This window comes from Prionailurus bengalensis, chromosome A2 (genome assembly GCF_016509475.1).
Source record: "Prionailurus bengalensis isolate Pbe53 chromosome A2, Fcat_Pben_1.1_paternal_pri, whole genome shotgun sequence".
In the NCBI taxonomy this organism is placed as follows: Eukaryota; Metazoa; Chordata; class Mammalia; order Carnivora; family Felidae; genus Prionailurus; species Prionailurus bengalensis.
This window is the reverse complement of record NC_057348.1, coordinates 5028505-5046759: the sequence shown is the minus strand read 5'-3', so window position 1 is coordinate 5046759 and position 18255 is coordinate 5028505. Positions and strand designations below refer to the sequence as shown.

At 55.7% G+C, this 18255-nt stretch overlaps 2 protein-coding genes across 12 annotated transcripts in view; one reads left to right on the top strand and one right to left on the bottom strand.

The window, feature by feature from the left end:
• Nucleotides 1-7160, bottom strand: part of VAV1 (vav guanine nucleotide exchange factor 1) — a 49594-nt gene extending 42434 nt beyond the window's left edge. For 2 of the 9 annotated variants that reach the window (XM_043586395.1, XM_043586396.1), the window contains exon 1: nt 4631-4922. In XM_043586395.1, the coding sequence (XP_043442330.1) occupies nt 4631-4834 (204 nt within the window). In that variant the 5' untranslated portion in view covers nt 4835-4922. Of the gene's footprint in view, nt 1-4630; nt 6511-7062 lie in introns of those variants that run through there. The other 7 variants (XM_043586389.1, XM_043586390.1, XM_043586391.1 and 4 more) reach the window with 7 other exon arrangements.
• A 238-nt stretch (nt 7161-7398) lies between these two features.
• SH2D3A (SH2 domain containing 3A) lies at nt 7399-18163 on the top strand. Of its 3 annotated transcripts, XM_043586385.1 has the most exons (10): nt 7399-7523; nt 10831-10967; nt 12484-12833; nt 13206-13282; nt 14861-15345; nt 15470-15585; nt 15765-15939; nt 16018-16129; nt 16412-16597; nt 17465-18163. In XM_043586385.1, exons 2-10 carry the CDS (start codon nt 10899-10901, stop codon nt 17623-17625), a joined length of 1731 nt encoding a protein of 576 aa, XP_043442320.1. In that variant the 5' UTR covers nt 7399-7523; nt 10831-10898; the 3' UTR covers nt 17626-18163. The 3 variants fall into 3 exon arrangements, with proteins under 3 accessions (XP_043442320.1, XP_043442319.1, XP_043442321.1); XM_043586384.1 differs by having other exon boundaries at nt 16412-17582; XM_043586386.1 differs by lacking the exons at nt 7399-7523; nt 12484-12833 and having other exon boundaries at nt 10915-10967.
• The last annotated feature ends 92 nt before the right edge of the window (nt 18164-18255 follow it).

The window sequence follows — 18255 nt, the reverse complement described above, 5'->3', positions numbered from 1 at the left end:
AGGCACAGACAGGTTAGGTAACATGCCCAAGGTCACAGGGTGGAGTCAGCAAAAAGTGATTCGTGGACAAGGTTAATGGCTGCAGTAAATGTATCATAACAAAAGCCTGGTTGGTACCACCCAAGTGTCCGCTGAGAGAAAGGATGATACAATAAATGATCACCCAGCTGAGCAGTGGGACAGAGGCATTTTAGGGTGACTGCGGACAGCAAGAACCCCAGGACCGGGCTGCCCACGGTTCCAGTCCCCAAGGCTGCCGCTTCCAAGCTGGGTGCCCTGAAGCAGGTTACTCAACATCTCTGTGCCTCCATCACTCATGTGAAAAATGAGGATAATTACACCTAACAGAGGTGTTGTGAGAATTAAACAAATGTAAAAAGTGCTTAGAACAGGGATCTGCAAACTGTTTCTACAAAGTTCTGTATAGTAAATATTTCCAGCTCCACAGGGAGGACAGTCTCTGGGGCGACTGCTCAACTCTGTAGCTGCAGCTGGAAAGCAGCCATAGACGATATATGCAATGCATCAGTGGGGATGGCTGGGTGCCAGTAAAACTTTATTTATAAAAACATGCTGTGGTCCAGATTCCGCTGTTGGACTGTAGTTTGCTGGCCCCTGGTTTGGACTCATGCTTGGCACATAGTTAGCTCAGCAGAAGTAATTTGTTTAACAAATGGATTATCCGGCATATCATACATTTTTTTTTTTGAATGAGGACACTCTCTCTATATTGATTTGGAAAGATTCCCAAGACGATTATCAAAGCGAGGAGAGCAAGATATAAAGGAACCATGTTTCAAGTTAAGGGAGTAGGGTAGGAAATAAGAACCTACATTTCTAGTTGCCTATGTTTGCAATAAATTCTGGAAGGATACACAGTCAACTTAGAAAAAAGTTACTTATGAGGAAAGGAAGGCGCTGGGTATCTGAGGGACAGGACTAGAAGTTAAACTTTTCCCTGTGCACCTTTTTATGTGTTTTAATATTCGAACCATATGAATGTATTATTTAACCAAATATTTTAAAGCCTTTTGCAGGCTCTCTGTCCCCTAGCATAGGATTTCTCAACCTTGGTACTATTTTCAATTGTTTTTTAATTTGAGAGAGAGAGAGAGAGAGAGAGAGAGAGAGAGAGAGAGAGAATGAGCAGAAGAGGGGCAGAGGGGGAGAGAGAAAAAGAGAGAAAGAGAGAATCTCAAGCAGGCTCCACACTGAGTGGACGCGGGGCTCGATCCCACAACCCTGGAATCATGACCTGAGCCGAAATCAAAAGTCGGATGCTCAACCGACTGAGCCACCCAGGCGCCCCTCAACCTCAGCACTATTGATGTTTGGGGAGATCATTCTCTGCTGTGTCGGCTACTGAGCGGCATCCCTGATACCTACCCACTACATTTCAGTAGCATCTCCCAGATATGATGGGCCAAAAACGTGTCCAGACATTGCCAAATGCCCCGGGGGCGCAAAATCACCCCAGCTGAGAAATACTACTCCAACCCAAATTCCTGCTTGGCATTATGCTACCCACCCTCCGGCTACCCCCCGTCCTTCCTAAACAGACAGTTTATCAGGCGTTTTCAGGTGTCACAGACCGTGCTAAGCAGTGCTGAAATAGTACAACCATCCTCCCAAATAAAGGTGCCATTTGTACCCATGTTTCACAGATGGGGAAACTGAGGCTCAGAGAGGTGAAGCCAGGAAGTGGTGCGTCAGAATTTGAACTCTGGCCCCTCAGAGCCACCTCCCTCGAGCTGAGGCCCTGTTCTAACTCTCCTGCCCTCTCCACTGCCTTGCCAGTAACCGGGGCATTCACAGGCTGGGGACCTTGACATCATCCAGGGCCCAGCGCCTGTCCCTGCCAGGTCTAATCAGCTCCCACACCCTGGCGGGTCTTTCCCACAATGACTGTCACATTCATCCCTCCCTCCCCAGTCCCTTGGCCTTAAACTTTCATCTCTGCCACTCAGACTCCCAGAGGAAGGAGCTGAGTTAGGCTGTCTGCAGCTCAGTGTGCCGTCTGTGAGGATATCAGATCTCAGAGGGACCATCCAGCCTCAGATCTCAGGTCTCAGAGGGACCATCCAGCTTAGAGACTCCCCCTGGTCCGACCTCAGTCACGAACCACTCCCACCAGACTCTGTGGGCACCCACAAGCTCTCACCTCAGGGCCTTTGCACTGGCCGCACCCCCTGCCAGGAGCACTGTGTCCCTGAATTCACAAGGCTCATTCCCTCACTTTCCCCAGGGCTCTGCTCAAATGTCACCTTACCAGCGAGGCTTCCGGGACCCCCTATTCAAAAGCGTGACCCGCACACTCCCACGCTCCCTCCGCTGCTTTGTTTTGTCCCTCCCCTCCCCACAAGTTAGACATTGTCGGTCTCGCCCACTGCAATTCGGGCTCCTCAGCGACAGGGCTCTGTGTGTGTGTCCTTCCCACTGTCTCAGCACCAAGAAGAGGCTTGACATACATCGTAACTGGTGATGAGTGAATGCCCTCTTCCAGCCCTCTTCCCTGGAAACAACCGAGAAAAAGCAGAGTAACCGTGAAGAGGAAAAGAGAGAAACGGAGAAGTATCCAAATTCCAGCCAGCCGCTCAGCCCAGGAGCATCCCCACCCCTCCCCGTTTCTCCCTCTGCCCTTCGCCCTTCTGTATCCCAAATGCCACTGCCACATCCCACAGACAGTCCACATCCCCAGCTTATATCAGTTGACAGACGGGGCCCTGCTCTATTCATGTGGCACCTCACCTCCCTCCACCTTACTGGAGCCACTTTTAGCTTCCTGCACACATCCCTGCTAGGAACAGCGCCCGGGGCTGAGCTTCGAGGGGAGACGAGACGAGCAGGGGCAGGAAGGCACAGAGCTCCAGATGGGGAGGATTGGGGGACCCCCTTGTGCAGCCTGGGGCCTGACACAGCTGGGCACAGGAAGCCAGAGCAATGAGAGAACTCCTACTCATGCTGTAAAACATCACACAAATGTCCCCTCTTGTATAAAGCCTGACATCACCAGGCAATGTCTTGCCTTTGCCTCAAGGGCCCCCAGCCCAGAGGTTTCTCCCTCTGTCCCAGTCCTGACAACACAGGGCTAGGGGTGTCTGTGTCTCCCAGCCTGGGAGCACCCGGAAGGCCACGCCTGGGTCCTCCGCACGGCCCGGCACAAAGACAGAAGCTGTATCCCTGCAGCCCCCCACAGCCTCCCTCCTAGATAGTAACTCCACGTCCCCGTGCCCTTCCTTGGGGAACCAGCTGTAGGCTAGATGCAGGCAGGGGTGGAAGTTCATGCTCAAGTCTACCCACTTCCTGATTAGCTGTTGTTAGAGCCTCACTGGGGACCCTGACTGCCTGCCAGCCTGGGGCCAGACGGGACAACGTTTGGCTGGAAGCTGGGAGGTAAGCAAATATAGGCAAATCTGGGATGGCCTGTGGCCAGAGGGGCTGGGCCTCAGGAGTTCCCTCACCCTTACAGGAAGCCCTGCCTAGGCTAAGGAGGGTGGGCCACCCACCTCTCCCACCCCATGGCCCTGTCCCTGGGGAATGCCCCCTGGGATCCTCCCCCCCCACCCCCCCCCATGGGCCCAGTCCCCTAGCACATGCACATGGCCTCTCGGACCAGAGAAAAGGCCCCAGAACAATGAAACAATGCACAGATCCCAGCACAAAGCTTTCATTCCAGAGTGGAGCCTGAGGGCCAGAGGCCAGGGTCCCCTCAGACTCCCAGGGCAGGTGAGGCAACCAGAGCCCCCAGACCCCAGCACGCACGGCCTCCACCCTGCACCCAGGAGACCACAGCGGCCCAGAGAAGGTGCTACAGACAGTGGCCCCAGTCACGTTATCTCCTCCACCCCCACCACATTCAAATAGGGATTTGAATACGTTTCCTGAGCCTGGCAGGGCCAGCTCAGTCCATCCACCCTCCCCGGACCTGGGCCCTTGCAGAAAGCCCTACAGAGAAAGGGCAGCTGTTTCTAGGCTCCAAGACCCCAGGATCCACTCTCGGGCTCAGGACCAGGGGCTTTTCTCAATGCCACCTAGGGATGGAGAGAGCTAGGAAGACCAGAGCCCAGGGGCCCACAGCCCCCCACCCACCCCATGCGCCCCACACGCCCCAGGCCCAGGCAGGAAGCGAAGGGGAAGAAGATGTGAGGGGAAGGAAGGGGCCCAGGCCCGGGAGGAGGAGACACATGTGGGGGAAGAAGTTGGTGGAGGCCCCTCCCCCATAGGCAGAAGTGGGGGGGATGTCAAAGGAGGCCAAAACCTCAGGCACCCCATTGGACACCTGGGAGTTCCCAGGTGTCCCTCGATAACCCCCACACAGCCCCACCTGGGCTTGAACCTCAGTGGACTCAGTCCGGGACCCGAGAGCGTTACCCCCGAGTTTGCTAGTTCTCAGCCTGGACGTGCACTAACTCAGAGCCTGTTAACCCACTCCTGTTAACCTTGGGTGAAATACCCCAGAATCTCAGAGTTTACCGCCCCCTCCAGCCGCCCCCCATCCTCCCCTCCACGCCAGCCCCAGAGCTGGGAGTATATTCCCTTCCACGTCACAAGCCCAGAGTTTCAGTGCCTTACCCCTCCCGGTGCCAGCCCAGGGTGCACCCCCCCCCCCCACTCCCAGCCCTTGGCTCACCTGAGACATCTGGGGGCGCAGGTTGACCTCACGCAGGTTGATGGCGTGGGGCAGCAGGTTGTTGAGCAGCTGGCACAGAAGGACGCCATCCCGCAGGGCCTGTGCCAGCTCGCACACCTGGGCCCCATCCCAGGTCACGCGGTGGCTGGGGGGCAGCACCCGGCACTGGATCAGCCAGTGGGTGCACTGGCGCCACAGCTCCATGGTTGCTGCCTCGCCGGGCGGCCCGCGCCCTCGCGGCCTCCACCACCTGCCTGCCTGCCTATGCTAGCCGGCTACCACTTCCTCTTTGCCTGTAACTGTCGCCCCGGAGGGGGTAGAGGAGGAGGAGCCATGGGGGGGGGCGGGGCGGGGAGAGGCGGGAGCATCAGCAGTCGGGCCTCCCCTGCACAGGACTCTTTTCCCGCTCAACACAGCGCACCTAGGAGTGGGGGGCTGCTGCTGGAGCTCCTGAGGCCTGATGCCTTCCGCCACATCCAACCCACGAGCAGTACCCCCCCGGGGCAAAATACTCAAAATCTGCTCTCTTCTGAACCCTCTCTCTTCTGCCTCCACTCTGGCTTGGCCCCCCCAACATCCTAGCTTGAATCAACACATTCCCCCTCCACCCTGGTCCCCAGGCTCCCCACCTGCCCCCCCCCCCCACACACACACACAGTCTATCCTCCCCACAGAGGAGCACACCTGTGAGCACCCGGGTCAAGTCGTGATGCCCCCGTTCTTACAGCCCACCTCCCTGCAGCCAACGAGGCCCCACATGACACATCCCTGTACCCCTCCTTGCTCTCATGTCTCCCACTCACCACCTTCCCTCAGTCAGCCTGCCCCGGCCACACAGGCCTCCTCACTGTTTCTCCAACACATGAGGCCACCGCAGAATTTTGCCTCCAAATCCTGCCACGGGGCCTTTGCACATGCTGCTCCCCCTGCCTGAGGCAAGCAACTTCATGGCTAGCTCCCTCGCCTCCAGCAGTTCTTGACTCCATGTCACCCTCTTAGGAAATCTTCCCAAATCTCTCCATTTTAAAGCACAGCCTTTCTTTCCCACTTCCCCGCCGTTAAGCCCTGACCACCATCCGACAAACCTGACATTTTATACACTTGTTTCTTTGTTGCCTATTTAGAAATGTGTCTCATTTGTTCCCACGGAAGCTTTTTTTCTTTTCTTTTTTTTTTTTGGCTCCACCTCTGACGTTTATCCCAAGCTCGTGCATATACTGCCATGGCCCCGGCCCCCACCATCTTTTTCCTTGTAGACATCGATGGTGTTGTTCGTTAGTCTATTCGTTTACCAAACACTTACCATCTTCATAGCCTTTATCTCCACCTGAAAACATCTCGTCTACAAGGTCTCTCTGAGTAAACTCGACTCCCCTCTCCCGCCCATCTCACAGGCACGCCCCTCAGATTTTCTTTTTTTAATTCTTCCAACCACTAGGGGGCGCTAGACTCCCACACTGGACAACCACCCCCCGCCCCGCTCTACTCTCTGCACCGAAACTAGGCGGGAGGGGGTCAAGGCAAAAAACGCTCCCCTCAGCTCCTCCTCCGCAGCCTCGAGTCTCTTCCACATTTCGCTGAGGGGGAAGCCAAGCCTGGAAATCACCAGCTTGACGATCCCGCAGGCACCGAAACTTTTCATCCCCAAGCGTCCTTGGCGCTCTACGACTTAATTTCCTCATCTGTAAAATGGGTGATGGTAACCTTCACCGTTGAGAATTATGGTAGGGATCAGAGATGGTGGGGCTGGGCTGCACGGATGAAAGCGAGGAGGACAGGTTGGCGCTCCAGGGCTCGGGGTATGAATCCCACCTCCGCCACTCGCAAGCCGGGTCAACCTGGGCAAATGGCTTGGCTGCCTCGCGCCTCAGTTTCTGCATCTGGAAAATGGGGGTGATGAAAATTAGTACCTCCTTCACTGACAGGTCTATGTGAAAATTAAATGCGTTGAAGCAGGTCAGGCAAGCAGAACAGTCCTGGCATACAGTAAGCGCTCAGTAAGTGTTAGTTGCGGCTAGTGCTTTCAAAACTGCTATTATTGTGAGCTCTCAATAAACGTGGCTAGAGCGTCCTTCCTCTTGTTCCAAATCTTTCCGTGCTTGCTCCAAGCATCACGATGGAAGCCCCCCTCCCACCTCCTTCCTCCCACCAGGGAAACCACCTGAACGTCTCCCCCCCATGAGCCCCCAGAGTCGAGCTCCTCTCCCCTCGTGCTGTTACTGGTGGAGGCTGTCGTGTTTTCCCGCATCTGTCTCCACAAAGCCCGACACCCACTGGAGTTCCCTTCCGGGAAACCCAGGGGGACGGTCTGGAGGAAGCGCACCTCTCTCTACGTCACAGCAGCCGTCGCCCCCGCGCTTAGAGTGAGCCCGTAAAGGGCCGGCCTGTCCCCCCGCGGGCCCCTGGGAGGCGAGGAGAGAGACACCCCTTACCACGTCCCTAGGGGTCAGGGATACTTGGGACCAGCCTGCGGGGAAGAGAGGAGCGGAGCTCTAAGGGGCGGGACTGAGAGAGGGAAAATGAGCGTGTGGGCGTGGCCAGCTCCTGGGGGCGGAGCGACGCCCCAGGCGGCGGGGCCTCCTGGAAGCGGTGGACGGCGTTCCCAAGGGGGCGTGGTTTATGGGAGCGAGGGTCTCTCCGAAGGGGGCGTGGTTAGCGCCAAGAACGCCTCTGAAGGGGTGGGACGGGGCGCGGGGGCGGGGCCAGAGCCTGGAAGGCTACCGTTGGAGGCGGGGTCCTCGGGGGCGGGGCCAGGTGAATGGGCTCGGTTCCCGCCGGGCGCGGCCGGAGAAGGTTGGGCCCGCTGGGGCGGGGAGGGAGGGGCCCGGAGCCGCAGAGCTTTAGGCTTCGCCCCGGCCCCAGCCTCTCGCCAGCTCCGCGGGTCCCGGCCCAGGTGAGTGAGGGGACGCAGGTACATCCGGAATCAGGGGATTATTGGGGTGGAAGAGTCCTCTCTTTTCCAGGTGGGGCCCCCGGCCGGAAGGGAAGGTCGGGGTGTCGGTCCCCGAGCAGCCGAGGACATAGAAGGGGTCGCCGAGTGCCTGATTGGGTCGCTGTGCGTCACGCACGACCGTGTACCTGGACGTACCTGAAAGTGCTCCTCTAAGCGTGTTACCTGTGGAACACGGAAAGCCTCCAGGCTGCCACTTTGCCTGAGCAATCTTTTTAAAGCACAAACCAGATCGCGCCCTCTCTCATTTAAAACCCTTCTTTAACCCCCATTGCATCCCACTAAGATGAAAACTCCGGGTCCACCAGAACGGTCTCACGCCTGTCGACCTCGCCGCTCTCCACTTAGCTGGTTGCTCAGTGCATTTCAGCCACAGTGGCCTCTTGATGGTGTAAAATGTTAGAAGTAAGCTCCATCTACCCCCAGGCCTTTGCACCCGCTCTCCCGGCCCCCCCTCCGCCCCCCCCCCCCCCCCCCCCCCCCCCCGCCACCTTGACTGCCCTTTTTCCAAACCTTTGTGTAACTGTCTCCTTCCCTTTACTGAGATCTCAGCTCCAAAGTCCCTCCGTGGAGGGAGAAAGCTGCCTGACTATACACTATTTACAGTAGCTGCCTCCTCCAACCTTCTTTATCCCACTCTCCTGTTTTATCGTCTTCAGTGATTATTCTTAGACATTGTCTTCTTCATTCATTTGTGTGCTGTTTGCTGTGTGACTTGCCCACGAGGCAGCACCGGGCAGGGCCTTAGGCACATTCATCACTGTATCTCCCGGGTCTAGAACAGGTCCTGAACACAGTAAGTGCTCAGCCAATCAGCGTTTGCTCCATGTCAAGTTTGAGTACCCATGTCTATCTGTGTCCATGTGTCTGTGTGTAGGGGGCTGCCCCCCTGCATATGTGTGCACACGGGCGTGGTCTGTAGGGCATGAATAGCCCTCTTCCCTTCCCCATGGTTGACCCTACCCCACCCTCTTCCTGATTCTGCTCCCTTCTCTCCCCTGCCCAAATATCCAGAAATTATTCCAAAGGATGAAGGGCAGGAGGATGACTTAGTTGCCCTGAGTCTGACCTGTGCCCACCCTGAGCTCCTCCCTCATCCCAGCTCCCCTCCACCAAACTAGCCAGAGCTTTGTCGGTGACCAACCTGCATGCCCACTAAAGAGGGCACAAGATAGAGGGAGCTGAGGCTAGGGGAGTCGAGACAGAGGCTGGCCTGGCCCAGCTGACAAACAGGAAGTACACAGGCATCCAGGAGGCACACCTGGCGGTTCAGGTATGCAGCACCTGGAGCCAGCTCCCTGCCCAGCTCCCCACCCCTAAAGCCACCTGGGGCAGGTCTGGGAACTTCCTGCCCGGTTCTGGCCCTCAGCCTTGCTGACTCAGGAAACGAGAATCCTGGTGCTACTTTCCTGCACAGCCAGGCGCAGGAGACCTTAGGGGTGGAGGCAGTGAGAAGCAGACCGCCTGCTTCCCTCCCACCCAGAGCAGGTTTTCTCCACCAGACTCCAGACACACAGAGCCTGAGGCCTGCACAATATCAAGGGAGCCCCAAAATGTCAGAGACCTAAATTTGGCCACAAGAATAACAAAGCGTATGGGCTCCAAAATGTAAGAATCTGCAAAGGCAAAATTGCTGTTTGCTGACATTTCTACAAAATGTGACGTTTTATTGTCCTTGAAAATGGTATTATGTTGGAGAGGGGCCTGGCCAGCTCAGTCAGAGGAGTGTGCAATTCTTGATCTCAGGGTCGTGAGTTCGAGCCCCACATTGGGTGTAAAGATAATAATAATGACAACAACAATAATAATAATAAAATTTAAGGGGCACCTGGGTGGCTTAGTGGGTGACTCTTGATTTCAGCTCAGGTCATGATCTCACAGTCATGAGATTGAGCCCTGCGTCCAGCTCCCTGTTGGGTGTGGAGCCTGCTTAAGTTTCTCTCTCTCCCTCTGCCCCTCTCCCGCTCACATTCACTCTCTCTCTCTCTCTTGCAGAATACAAGAATGCATACATAAAGTTTTTAAAAATGGTGTGACATGGGAAAGCCATGTATGGGTCAGATGTTCCTACATCCTAAGAATTCTTGAGTGTGCACATAGATGGCTAAGAAGCTATAGATTAACAACATAGATTCCCTCTGGCCTGGAATGTTCTTTCACCTGGCTCGCTCCCTCAAAATCCTCCCAGTTGGTACTAATTGAGACCCTCCCGGGCCACCCTATGGAAAACCTTATCTCCACCCCTTGTAACTTCATATCCCATCCCTGGCTTTATTTTTCTGCTTATCTCTTTGTAATCTATCTACTCCGTCATCTACTTATTTATTTTCTTTAAAATATTTTTTTAATGTTTATTTATTTTTGAGAGAGAGAGAGAGAGAGAGAGAGAATGCATGTCGGGGAGGGGCAGAAAGAGAGGAAGACACAGAATCCGAAGCAAGCTCCAGGCTCTGAGCCATCAGCCCAGAGCCCGACGTGGGGCTCGAACTCACGAACCGCGAGATCATGCCCTGAGCCGAAGTCGGACGCCTAACCGACTGAGCCACCCAGGTGCCCTACTTACTTATTTTCTTAGTTGCTCTCTGCCCCACTAGAACAGCAACTCCCCAAGGATGCCCCTGTCTAGTTCCTGCTGGGCCTCTAGTGCCTAGAGTATGTACCTGGCACACAGTGAGTGCCCCATAGATATTAGTTTGAGTGAAATAGTTAATGGCATTTCTGTAAAATGTCATCTGCATGAAAATCGCATTACAGGGGCTCCTGGATGGCTCAGTCAGTTAAGCGTCAGATTCTTGGTTTCGGCTCAGGTCATGATCTCACGGTTCAGTTCCTGGATCGAGCCACGCACTGTCTCTCTCAAAACAAACAAACAAACAAACAAACATTCTTTAAAAATTGCATCACATTTGAAGGCAATGTCTAGGTCTTCTCCCTTTGCAAGAACACCAGTGAATGCACAACTGTTTGCATGAGATCACAGCCAATTCTAAGTTAATCTTAATCATAGCCCAATTATATGTATCTACCATATATATAGGTATACATATAAGTACACACATATATAAACAAAATCTGCTGTGTGTATATATATATATTTTGACTGAATAACTTGTTTACTTTAGAATATGGCTATATTATATATATACAGAGAGAGAGAGAGAGTTGCATTGTAAGGTTTGAGGACCATGGAAGGGCTGACCTGGCCACTAAGGAAGTTTAGGAGGAAGGAATAATTATTCCCATTTTACAGATGTGGAAGACTGAGGACAGTTGCAAGTACAGAGTTCAGCCCTTGTACCCTCTGCCCCCAAGAGCTCCATGCAGGTGCCACAGGATGGAGAAGACTTCGCCAGCCAGCCCTGGTACCACGGCCCCCTGTCCCGTCAGGTACCTCTGCTTCCTGTAGAGCCTCAGGACCGTCTGATGGGGAGCTTCTCCCGCCCTGACTTGCTGGGGATTCCTGGGTCCTGGATGAGGGACTTATGGTCAAGGTCTATGGGAAGAGGTGGCTGAGGGTCTGGGGACTGTCTTGAAGTTTGGTTGGTATCATGCCACTCCTTACTACATAAATGACCATTTTCTCTGGGATGATATGGACAAGGGTGACAGAGATTAAGTGGGTCCTAATGCTCCTCCCCCCGCCCCCAGTCCGACTCCTTGGCTTTTTGCTTGTCTTTCCCTCTGGGTCCCGAGTACCTGTGGCCACCAAGACCCTATTTCCCTCTTTTATTACCTTCACTGATTACTCTTGGACAATTCGCGTGTGCTTGCCTCTCGTGTATCTTGCCCACCAGACGGCGCAGGGCAGGGCCTTGGTCTCACTCATCCCTGTGTCTCCAGGGTCTAGGACAGGTCCTGGCACACGGTGAGTGCTCAATCAGTATTGAGCAGTCACAGCATCTCCCTCTCAACCCAAGTCTCCCCAACCCTCATCCCCAACTCATTTGTCACCCTTGGGAGTCCTGGGACCCTGGGCATCCAGTCAAATTGTGAGAGTCAGTATCGCTTAGTGGTTAAAATGCCACACCCTGGAGCCAGACCTCCTGGATTCAAACCCCAGCTGTGTGACCTTGAGCAAGGTATTTGACCTGTCTGGGCCTCAGTTTCCCCATATATGAAATGGGAGTAATGGTATCTACTGCTGAACCTTGGTAAAGGCTTAAATGAGTTCATATGCCTACAGCATGTAGCCTGATCCATAGTAAGGGCTATATGTGCGTCCACTGTATTTATCGTTCAGTCCCCAGCCCCTGTCCCCAACTCTGCTTTGCCTCCCCCTCTGGTGTCATGGCCCCCAGCCCCTATTGTGGTACCAGCCACCATGGCTGGCATGAGACCGCTTAAAACTTTTAATAAAGGAGGATTTCCAGGCCACAGTCAGTTTGGAAGGATCCAGCTAATGGCATTTTTGTTTGAAGCCACGTTTGCGTACCAAGCCTAGTGCATTTACTCAGGTTGAAAGCTGCTTTGGTCAATGTCAGCCAGCACTACGAGGTGGTTGAGGAGTGGGGAGTGCGGAGCTCCAGAAATCGGTCAGGATCCGGGCTCTTTCCATCTTGTGGCTCCTCCTTCCACCAGGGCTTTGGGGACATTCCCTGACACGTAGGGGCCAGAACCTGCAGGATTGTGCAGGAGGGGCTTGTGAGCCAGGTCTGGACGTTCCCAGCTGCACTTCTGCCCTCCTCCTATTGGCCAGATCATATCGAATGATGACAAGCTGCAAAGGAGCCTGGGAAATGTACTCCAGAGGGGTGCCCCTGAGAACAGGGGGGGATGGTTTGGTGTAAAACTACCCCATCCCTGGGGTGGCTTTTCTTGGGTGGGGGCTGGGGGTGAGGCATCACCATTAATTGCTGATCTGGGCTCATGCCTAAGCCCCCTGCCCCCTGTCCTCCTTCCCCAGAAGGCTGAGGCCCTCCTTCAGCAAGATGGAGACTTCTTGGTTCGTGCCTCCGGGTCCCGTGGGGGCCACCCAGTGATCTCCTGCCGCTGGCAGGGCTCAGCCCTGCACTTTGAGGTGCTCCGTGTGGCCCTGCGTCCCCGACCAGGCCGACCCACAGCCCTCTTTCAGCTGGAGGATGAGCGTTTCCCAAGCCTGACCTCCCTGGTTCTCAGCTATGTGACCGGGCAACGTCCGCTCTCCCAGGCCACCGGGGCTGTGGCCTCCAGGCCCGTGATACGTCAAGGACCTATTCGACGCAGCTTTAGTGAGGACACCCTCCGCGGCAGCCCAGCTCTGGAAGAGTTGCCCAGGTAATCACAGGCTCCCTACTTCTCAGATGACATCCAGTTCCCCCCAGAGTTCCTCTACCTGGGCACTAACCGCTATTGACATTTAGGGCCGGATCACTCTTGCCTGTGGGGGGTTGTCCTGTGCATCGTAGGATGTTGAACAGCATCCCTGGCCTCTGTCTACGGGGTGCCCGTGGAATCTTCTCCACCCCACCCCCTAGTTGCCACAATGAAAAAAAATGTCTCCTGACCCTGTGAAGTGTCCCCTGTGGGTAGGATATCCTGGTTGAGGTCCACTGATCCTGAATGAGTGGATATAGGGTTTTCTGGGCATCAGTGGGGGCTGCCCTGCTCAGGGTGGGATTACACGTCTCCCTCATCTCTGTCCCCCAGGACTAGAAAGTGGAGTGACAGTCAGCCTGCAGGGCTGGAGCACATGGGGCGGTCAAGAGAAGATCACTGTGGACCAGGTAAGGGTCCACCAGGACAGCACATGGCTCAGAGATGGCTGTGCCACTCACTGCCTGAATGATATTGGGCAAGTGACTTAACCTCTTGGAAAATGGGGACAATAATGCTTTCAAAATTGTCATGGTGATTAACAAATACACAGGAACTTTGTGAGGGCTTTAAAATGTGGGTTTATGATTATTCCCAGAAGCTCTGTGCGCTCTGACCGTGGCTGACCTCTCTAATAACTCCTGCCACACCCCTTCCTCACTCCAGGCACACCGTCTTGTTGCTGCCTCAGGATCTTTGCACTTGCTATCCTCACCACTGGAAAGCCCATCCCCCTAATCTTTTCCTGACTGACTTCTCATTTAACTTGGTTTCTCGAAGCAGCTGACCCTAACCGTCCAACCTACAATTCTCCTTGCGGCTTGTCTGTCCCATCTGTCCTGCCTCCCCCCATTCAACATGAGCCCTCACTGCATGCCAGCCACTGGGCTAAATGCTGAGATATATCACTCAACAAGAAAGACAGAGATCTCTGCACAGGTGGTGCCAGCATCCCATTAAAGGAAGATGGACATTGACAACAAAAATGAGTCAAGTTGGGGTAAACTTAACAGTGAAACAGGGAGATTGGGAGGAGAGGGATGAGAGTATTACAGTTTTAAGTAGTAGTCCGGACAGGCCCCGTGGAGAAAGATTTGAAGGTGGTGAAGGAAGAAATGATGTGACTATCTGGAGGTAAGAGTGGCCCAGGGAGAAGGAACAGCCAGTGGGGTGTCTGGGTGTCTCAGTCGGTTAAGCATCCGACTCTTGATTTCGGTTCAGATCATGATCTCATGGTTTGTGAGTTCAAGCCCTTCATCGGGCTCTGGGCTGACAGCATGGAGCCTGCTTGGGATTCTCGCTCTCCCTCTGTCTCTCAAAATAAATAAATAAACTTAAAAAAAAAAAAAGGTAGGAAGAGCCAGTGCAAAGGTCCTGGGGCCAAAACAAGAGTTTGAACTGTTGATTCAGCCAAAAGGAGGTGAGTATAGCTGAACCATCTGAGATTCAGATATCAGGGGCCATTTTTGGCTACTGTGAGAACTTTGGCCTTTACTCAGAGTGAGCTAGAACCATGGGAAGGTTTTGGGCCCCTATAAGAGGGTCTACGTATATGCTTGGCAAATACAGAGCCTCCCAAAAGTCTGGGTGCAGCTTTAAGTTCTAATAACCTCAGAAGTAGACATGACAGAAGCTTAACAAAAGACATCATTTGAAAGTTTGATCAACTCTGTGTCTTTGGTGCTTTTGTCATTTTGTGAATTTTGAAGAATTGTTTCTGTTTTAGTTTTGTATGTGCTTCCCATCTTTAACCAGAGGGCCAAAACCAAAAGAATTCAAGTCAAGTTTAAACCATAGTATTCAGAATTCATACATAAGTGTCAAAGAGAGTTCATTTTCAAACCATTGGTAAGTGTATCGCATTTAGACCAATGAAGTTTTTAAGTTCAAACCCACCCCAAGATACCTAGTTATTGACTACATGAACCAAGAGGGCCCCAGCTATCTTCTCTGTGTACCCCCTTCACTCCCTCTTGTTTGACCCCTAGAAGCCTCAGCCATGCCCATGTGTGCCCTCCCTCGGATGGGTAGTGACCCCGTGTTGCTAAAGACCCCAGCTCCCCTGGGGTCCGTTGCTGACAGCCTCCGGGCCTCCGATGGGCAGCTTCATGCCAAGGCACCAACCAAGCCACCTCGAACACCCTCGCTGGTGCTGCGTGATGCGTCTGGACGCCCCCCAACGTACTGTGAGCTGGTGCCCCGAGTGCCCAGTGCCCAAGGAACACCCCCTGGCCACAGCAGCCCGGAGACAGAGGCCCCATGGTGGGAAGCTGAAGAGGAAGAGGAGGAAGAGAGTAGAAGTTTTGCAAGACCACAGGCTGAGGTCTCTTTCTGCCCCCCTAACAACCCCTCCTGCCTGCTGGGCCCCCAGAATCGGCCCCTGGAACCCAGAGTCCTGAGTACTCTCCGTGGCCTTTTCCTGGAGCACCATCCTGGGAGCACTGCCCTCCACCTATTATTGGTGGACTGTCAGGTGGGTCACCTACCAGGTCCCTCCTCCTTAGACAGGGGCTGAAGCCAGGCCAAGGCCGAACGGCACCTCAAACCCGTATACTCATTCTGCTCAGTTGACATCCCCACTAACTCCCGCTGCCCAGGCTACAGGACTTCTAGGAGTGACCAAGGCTCAGCGGGGTGCCATGGGGGTTGCCTCTGGCCTGGAGCTGCTCACGCTTCCCCATGGGCATCGCTTGAGGTTGGAACTTCTGGAGAGGTGAGCCAGCCGCCTGGAATCCCCAAGGTCTTCAAACCTCGCCCCATTTACAGTCCCTCAGGGAGGAGGTGAGATGGGTGGACATGCCTCCCCCCTCCCCCCCCGCCCCCCCCCCCACGCCTCAGCTCCGAGTTACAAACCTCCCACTGCCCCCAGACCCTTGCCCTCCACCCCCGCAGACATGAGGCGCTGGCGCTGGCTGGGGCTCTGGCTGTGCTGGGCTGCGCAGGCCCGCTGGAGGAGCGCGCGGCCACCCTTCGGGGCCTGGTGGAGTTGGCACTGGCTCTGGGGCCAGGGGCGGCGGGGGACCTGCCTGGACTGGCCGCGGTCATGGGCGCCCTGCTCATGCCCCAGGTGCGTGGGGAGCGGAAATGAGGAAGCCTGAGTGCAGGGAAGAGGGAAGAGGAAGCATATTCAGGGCTCCTCCCCCAGGTGTCCCGGTTGGAACGCACGTGGCGCCAGCTCCGAAGGAGCCACACAGAGGCCGCGCTGGCCTTCGAGCAGGAGCTGAAGCCTCTGATGAGGGCGCTGGATGAGGGCGCCGGTGAGTGGCATCACTCGGAGGTCCACACCAACCCTTAATCGCAATCCCAATCCAGCCTTAGGCCCCGCCCCTGTTTCTGTCCTAGGCTCCGCCCCCAGTCCTAGGCCACGCCCCTGGCCCGGTTGCTCTGTGTTAGGCTCGAACCCGTGTTCCTGCGCTTCTGAGGGTCCTCCTCGACTCTAGGAGGACCTAGACTCTAGGGTCCCTCGACTCTAGGGTCCACCCTCTTCACCCTAGACCCCACTTCTGTCCCAAGCCTAGCCCAGAGCCCTTCCCGCATAGGACCCTGCGACCCCGGCGAGGTGGCGCTGCCGCACGTGGTGCCCGCGGTGCGCCTGCTGGAGGGCGAGGAACTCCCGGGGCCGCTAGACGAAAGCTGCGAGCGGCTGCTGCGTACCCTGCACCGGGCGCGTCAGATGGCTCAGGACGCGCCCAAGTTCCGCGAAGCGGCGGCCCGGCGCCTGCGAGGTGAGCTCCCCCTCTGTTCCCGGATGCCAGCGCGTCCGGACTTTCCGAGCACCCCGCATGCTCTAACTGCGTGCCCCAGAGCCTACCCGGCCAGGGACCAGAGCCTTCCGCCACGCCTCCCGGAGTCCCACCCAGACCGGGCCGACCCGGCCCCCAGGGAGTTCTCGCCCCAAGGCCGCGCGCGTCCGAGCCAACAGTGTTGACAGGAATATTGCTGTCCACCCCAAGAGAGGCCCCGGAGCCACGTCCACGGAGTCCCAGTCCCCGGCTCCCCCCTGAGATGGCCCTGCCCCCAGAGGATCTCGATCCCCCCAGTAATGCCTAGCCCTCTCCAAAATGAGTCATTTCCTTTGGTCTGGTAGAACAGCGCCCCCACTGCGCTCAGAGCCATTCCTCCCGTGCTGGGGGAGGCCCAGCCTCCAGAATCCCCACCTGAGTTACTCCCGCTTTCGCTGGCCACCTTAGCTCTCTTCTCTCCAAAAAGGCTCAACCTCCCCCAAAATGTGCCGTGCTGGGTGGCCCAGACTCCAAATCTTGTCCCCCCCACCCCCCCAGGCGGCTCCACCTCCAGGCACAGCCCCGAGGCCCCCTCCCAGCCCTCACCCCAGCATCACGCACCTGGAACAGACTGCTCCCATGCACCCTGGCGCAGTTTGTTTCCACCGAGCTCCTTAGCCACCCTACCCCGATTCCTGCAGCGACTCTGAGAGCCCCCTCCCCGCCAACCCCGCCCAGTCGCCCAGAGCTTCTGGACAGAGTCCCTCCAGGTCCCTGCTGGGAGAAAGTTCCCCTGGGAGAAGGCAGGTGCAGGGAGGGGCAAGGCTGGAGCCTGGGCCCTGCCCCCAGCCCTCCTGGCCCCGCCCCCAGGATTCCGTCCGAACCCGCAGCTGAGGGAGGCCCTGACCACAGGCTTCGTGCAAAGGCTGCTCTGGGGAAGCCGAGGCGTGGGGGCACCGCAAGCTGCACGTCTTGAGAAGTTCCAGCGCGTCCTCAGTGTCCTTTCACAGCGCCTGGAGCCGGATGGTTGAAAGCACAGACCCCCTTCTTCGCACGGGGACACCCATGCAGTTGCCCCACGCTGCTCACGCAGCCAATCGCAGTGGAAACCCATTCTGCCTCACAGAAAGTGGGGGCCAGATTTGCAAGAACCCATCCTGCTCCCTAAAAGTGTACATGAATCCTAGCGTGAGGGACGGCCTCCTTCCCCCGCCACCCCCCCCCCCACTAGAAGACCCAGGTGTCTGGAGGCTCTGGACCCTCTATCCCAGCCCCCACCTCCCCACACGTAACCTACAAATGGTGAACATGAGGCTTCTGATAGGACGAGAACTTGCAGAGCTCTTAGTCCGAAGCCAGAGTTCAAATGCTTTTTAAAAGCTGTGTGACTTCTAGCAAATGGCTCAGCCTCTCTGTGCCTGCCTTCAATGTAAAAGTGAGGCCGTGTACTTTCTGGGGGTTGTCATGGGGATTAAAGCTCGGGAGTTTAGGGATCACGGGTGGAGAACGCCTGGCACGCGGTGGGTGTTCAACACTGCCTTTTCTCAGTAAAGCTGCCACGAACAAACATGGCAAGGACGTTTGGTGCTTTACCCCCTACACTGAAGTCACAGACAAGCACCCAGCTCTGGGGAAGTTTTGTCCAAGGTTTGCCCAAGTTT

What these genes read in the sequence shown, in the direction of transcription:
- SH2D3A (XM_043586384.1), top strand. Translation starts at nt 10,899, where the DNA reads ATGCAGGTGCCACAGGATGGAGAAGACTTCGCCAGCCAGCCCTGGTAC. An exon ending in TATTATTGGTGGACTGTCAG is followed by an intron (nt 15,346 to 15,469) that starts GTGGGTCACCTA and finishes CCCGCTGCCCAG; the next exon opens with GCTACAGGACTTCTAGGAGT. An exon ending in GGCGCTGGATGAGGGCGCCG is followed by an intron (nt 16,130 to 16,411) that starts GTGAGTGGCATC and finishes CTTCCCGCATAG; the next exon opens with GACCCTGCGACCCCGGCGAG.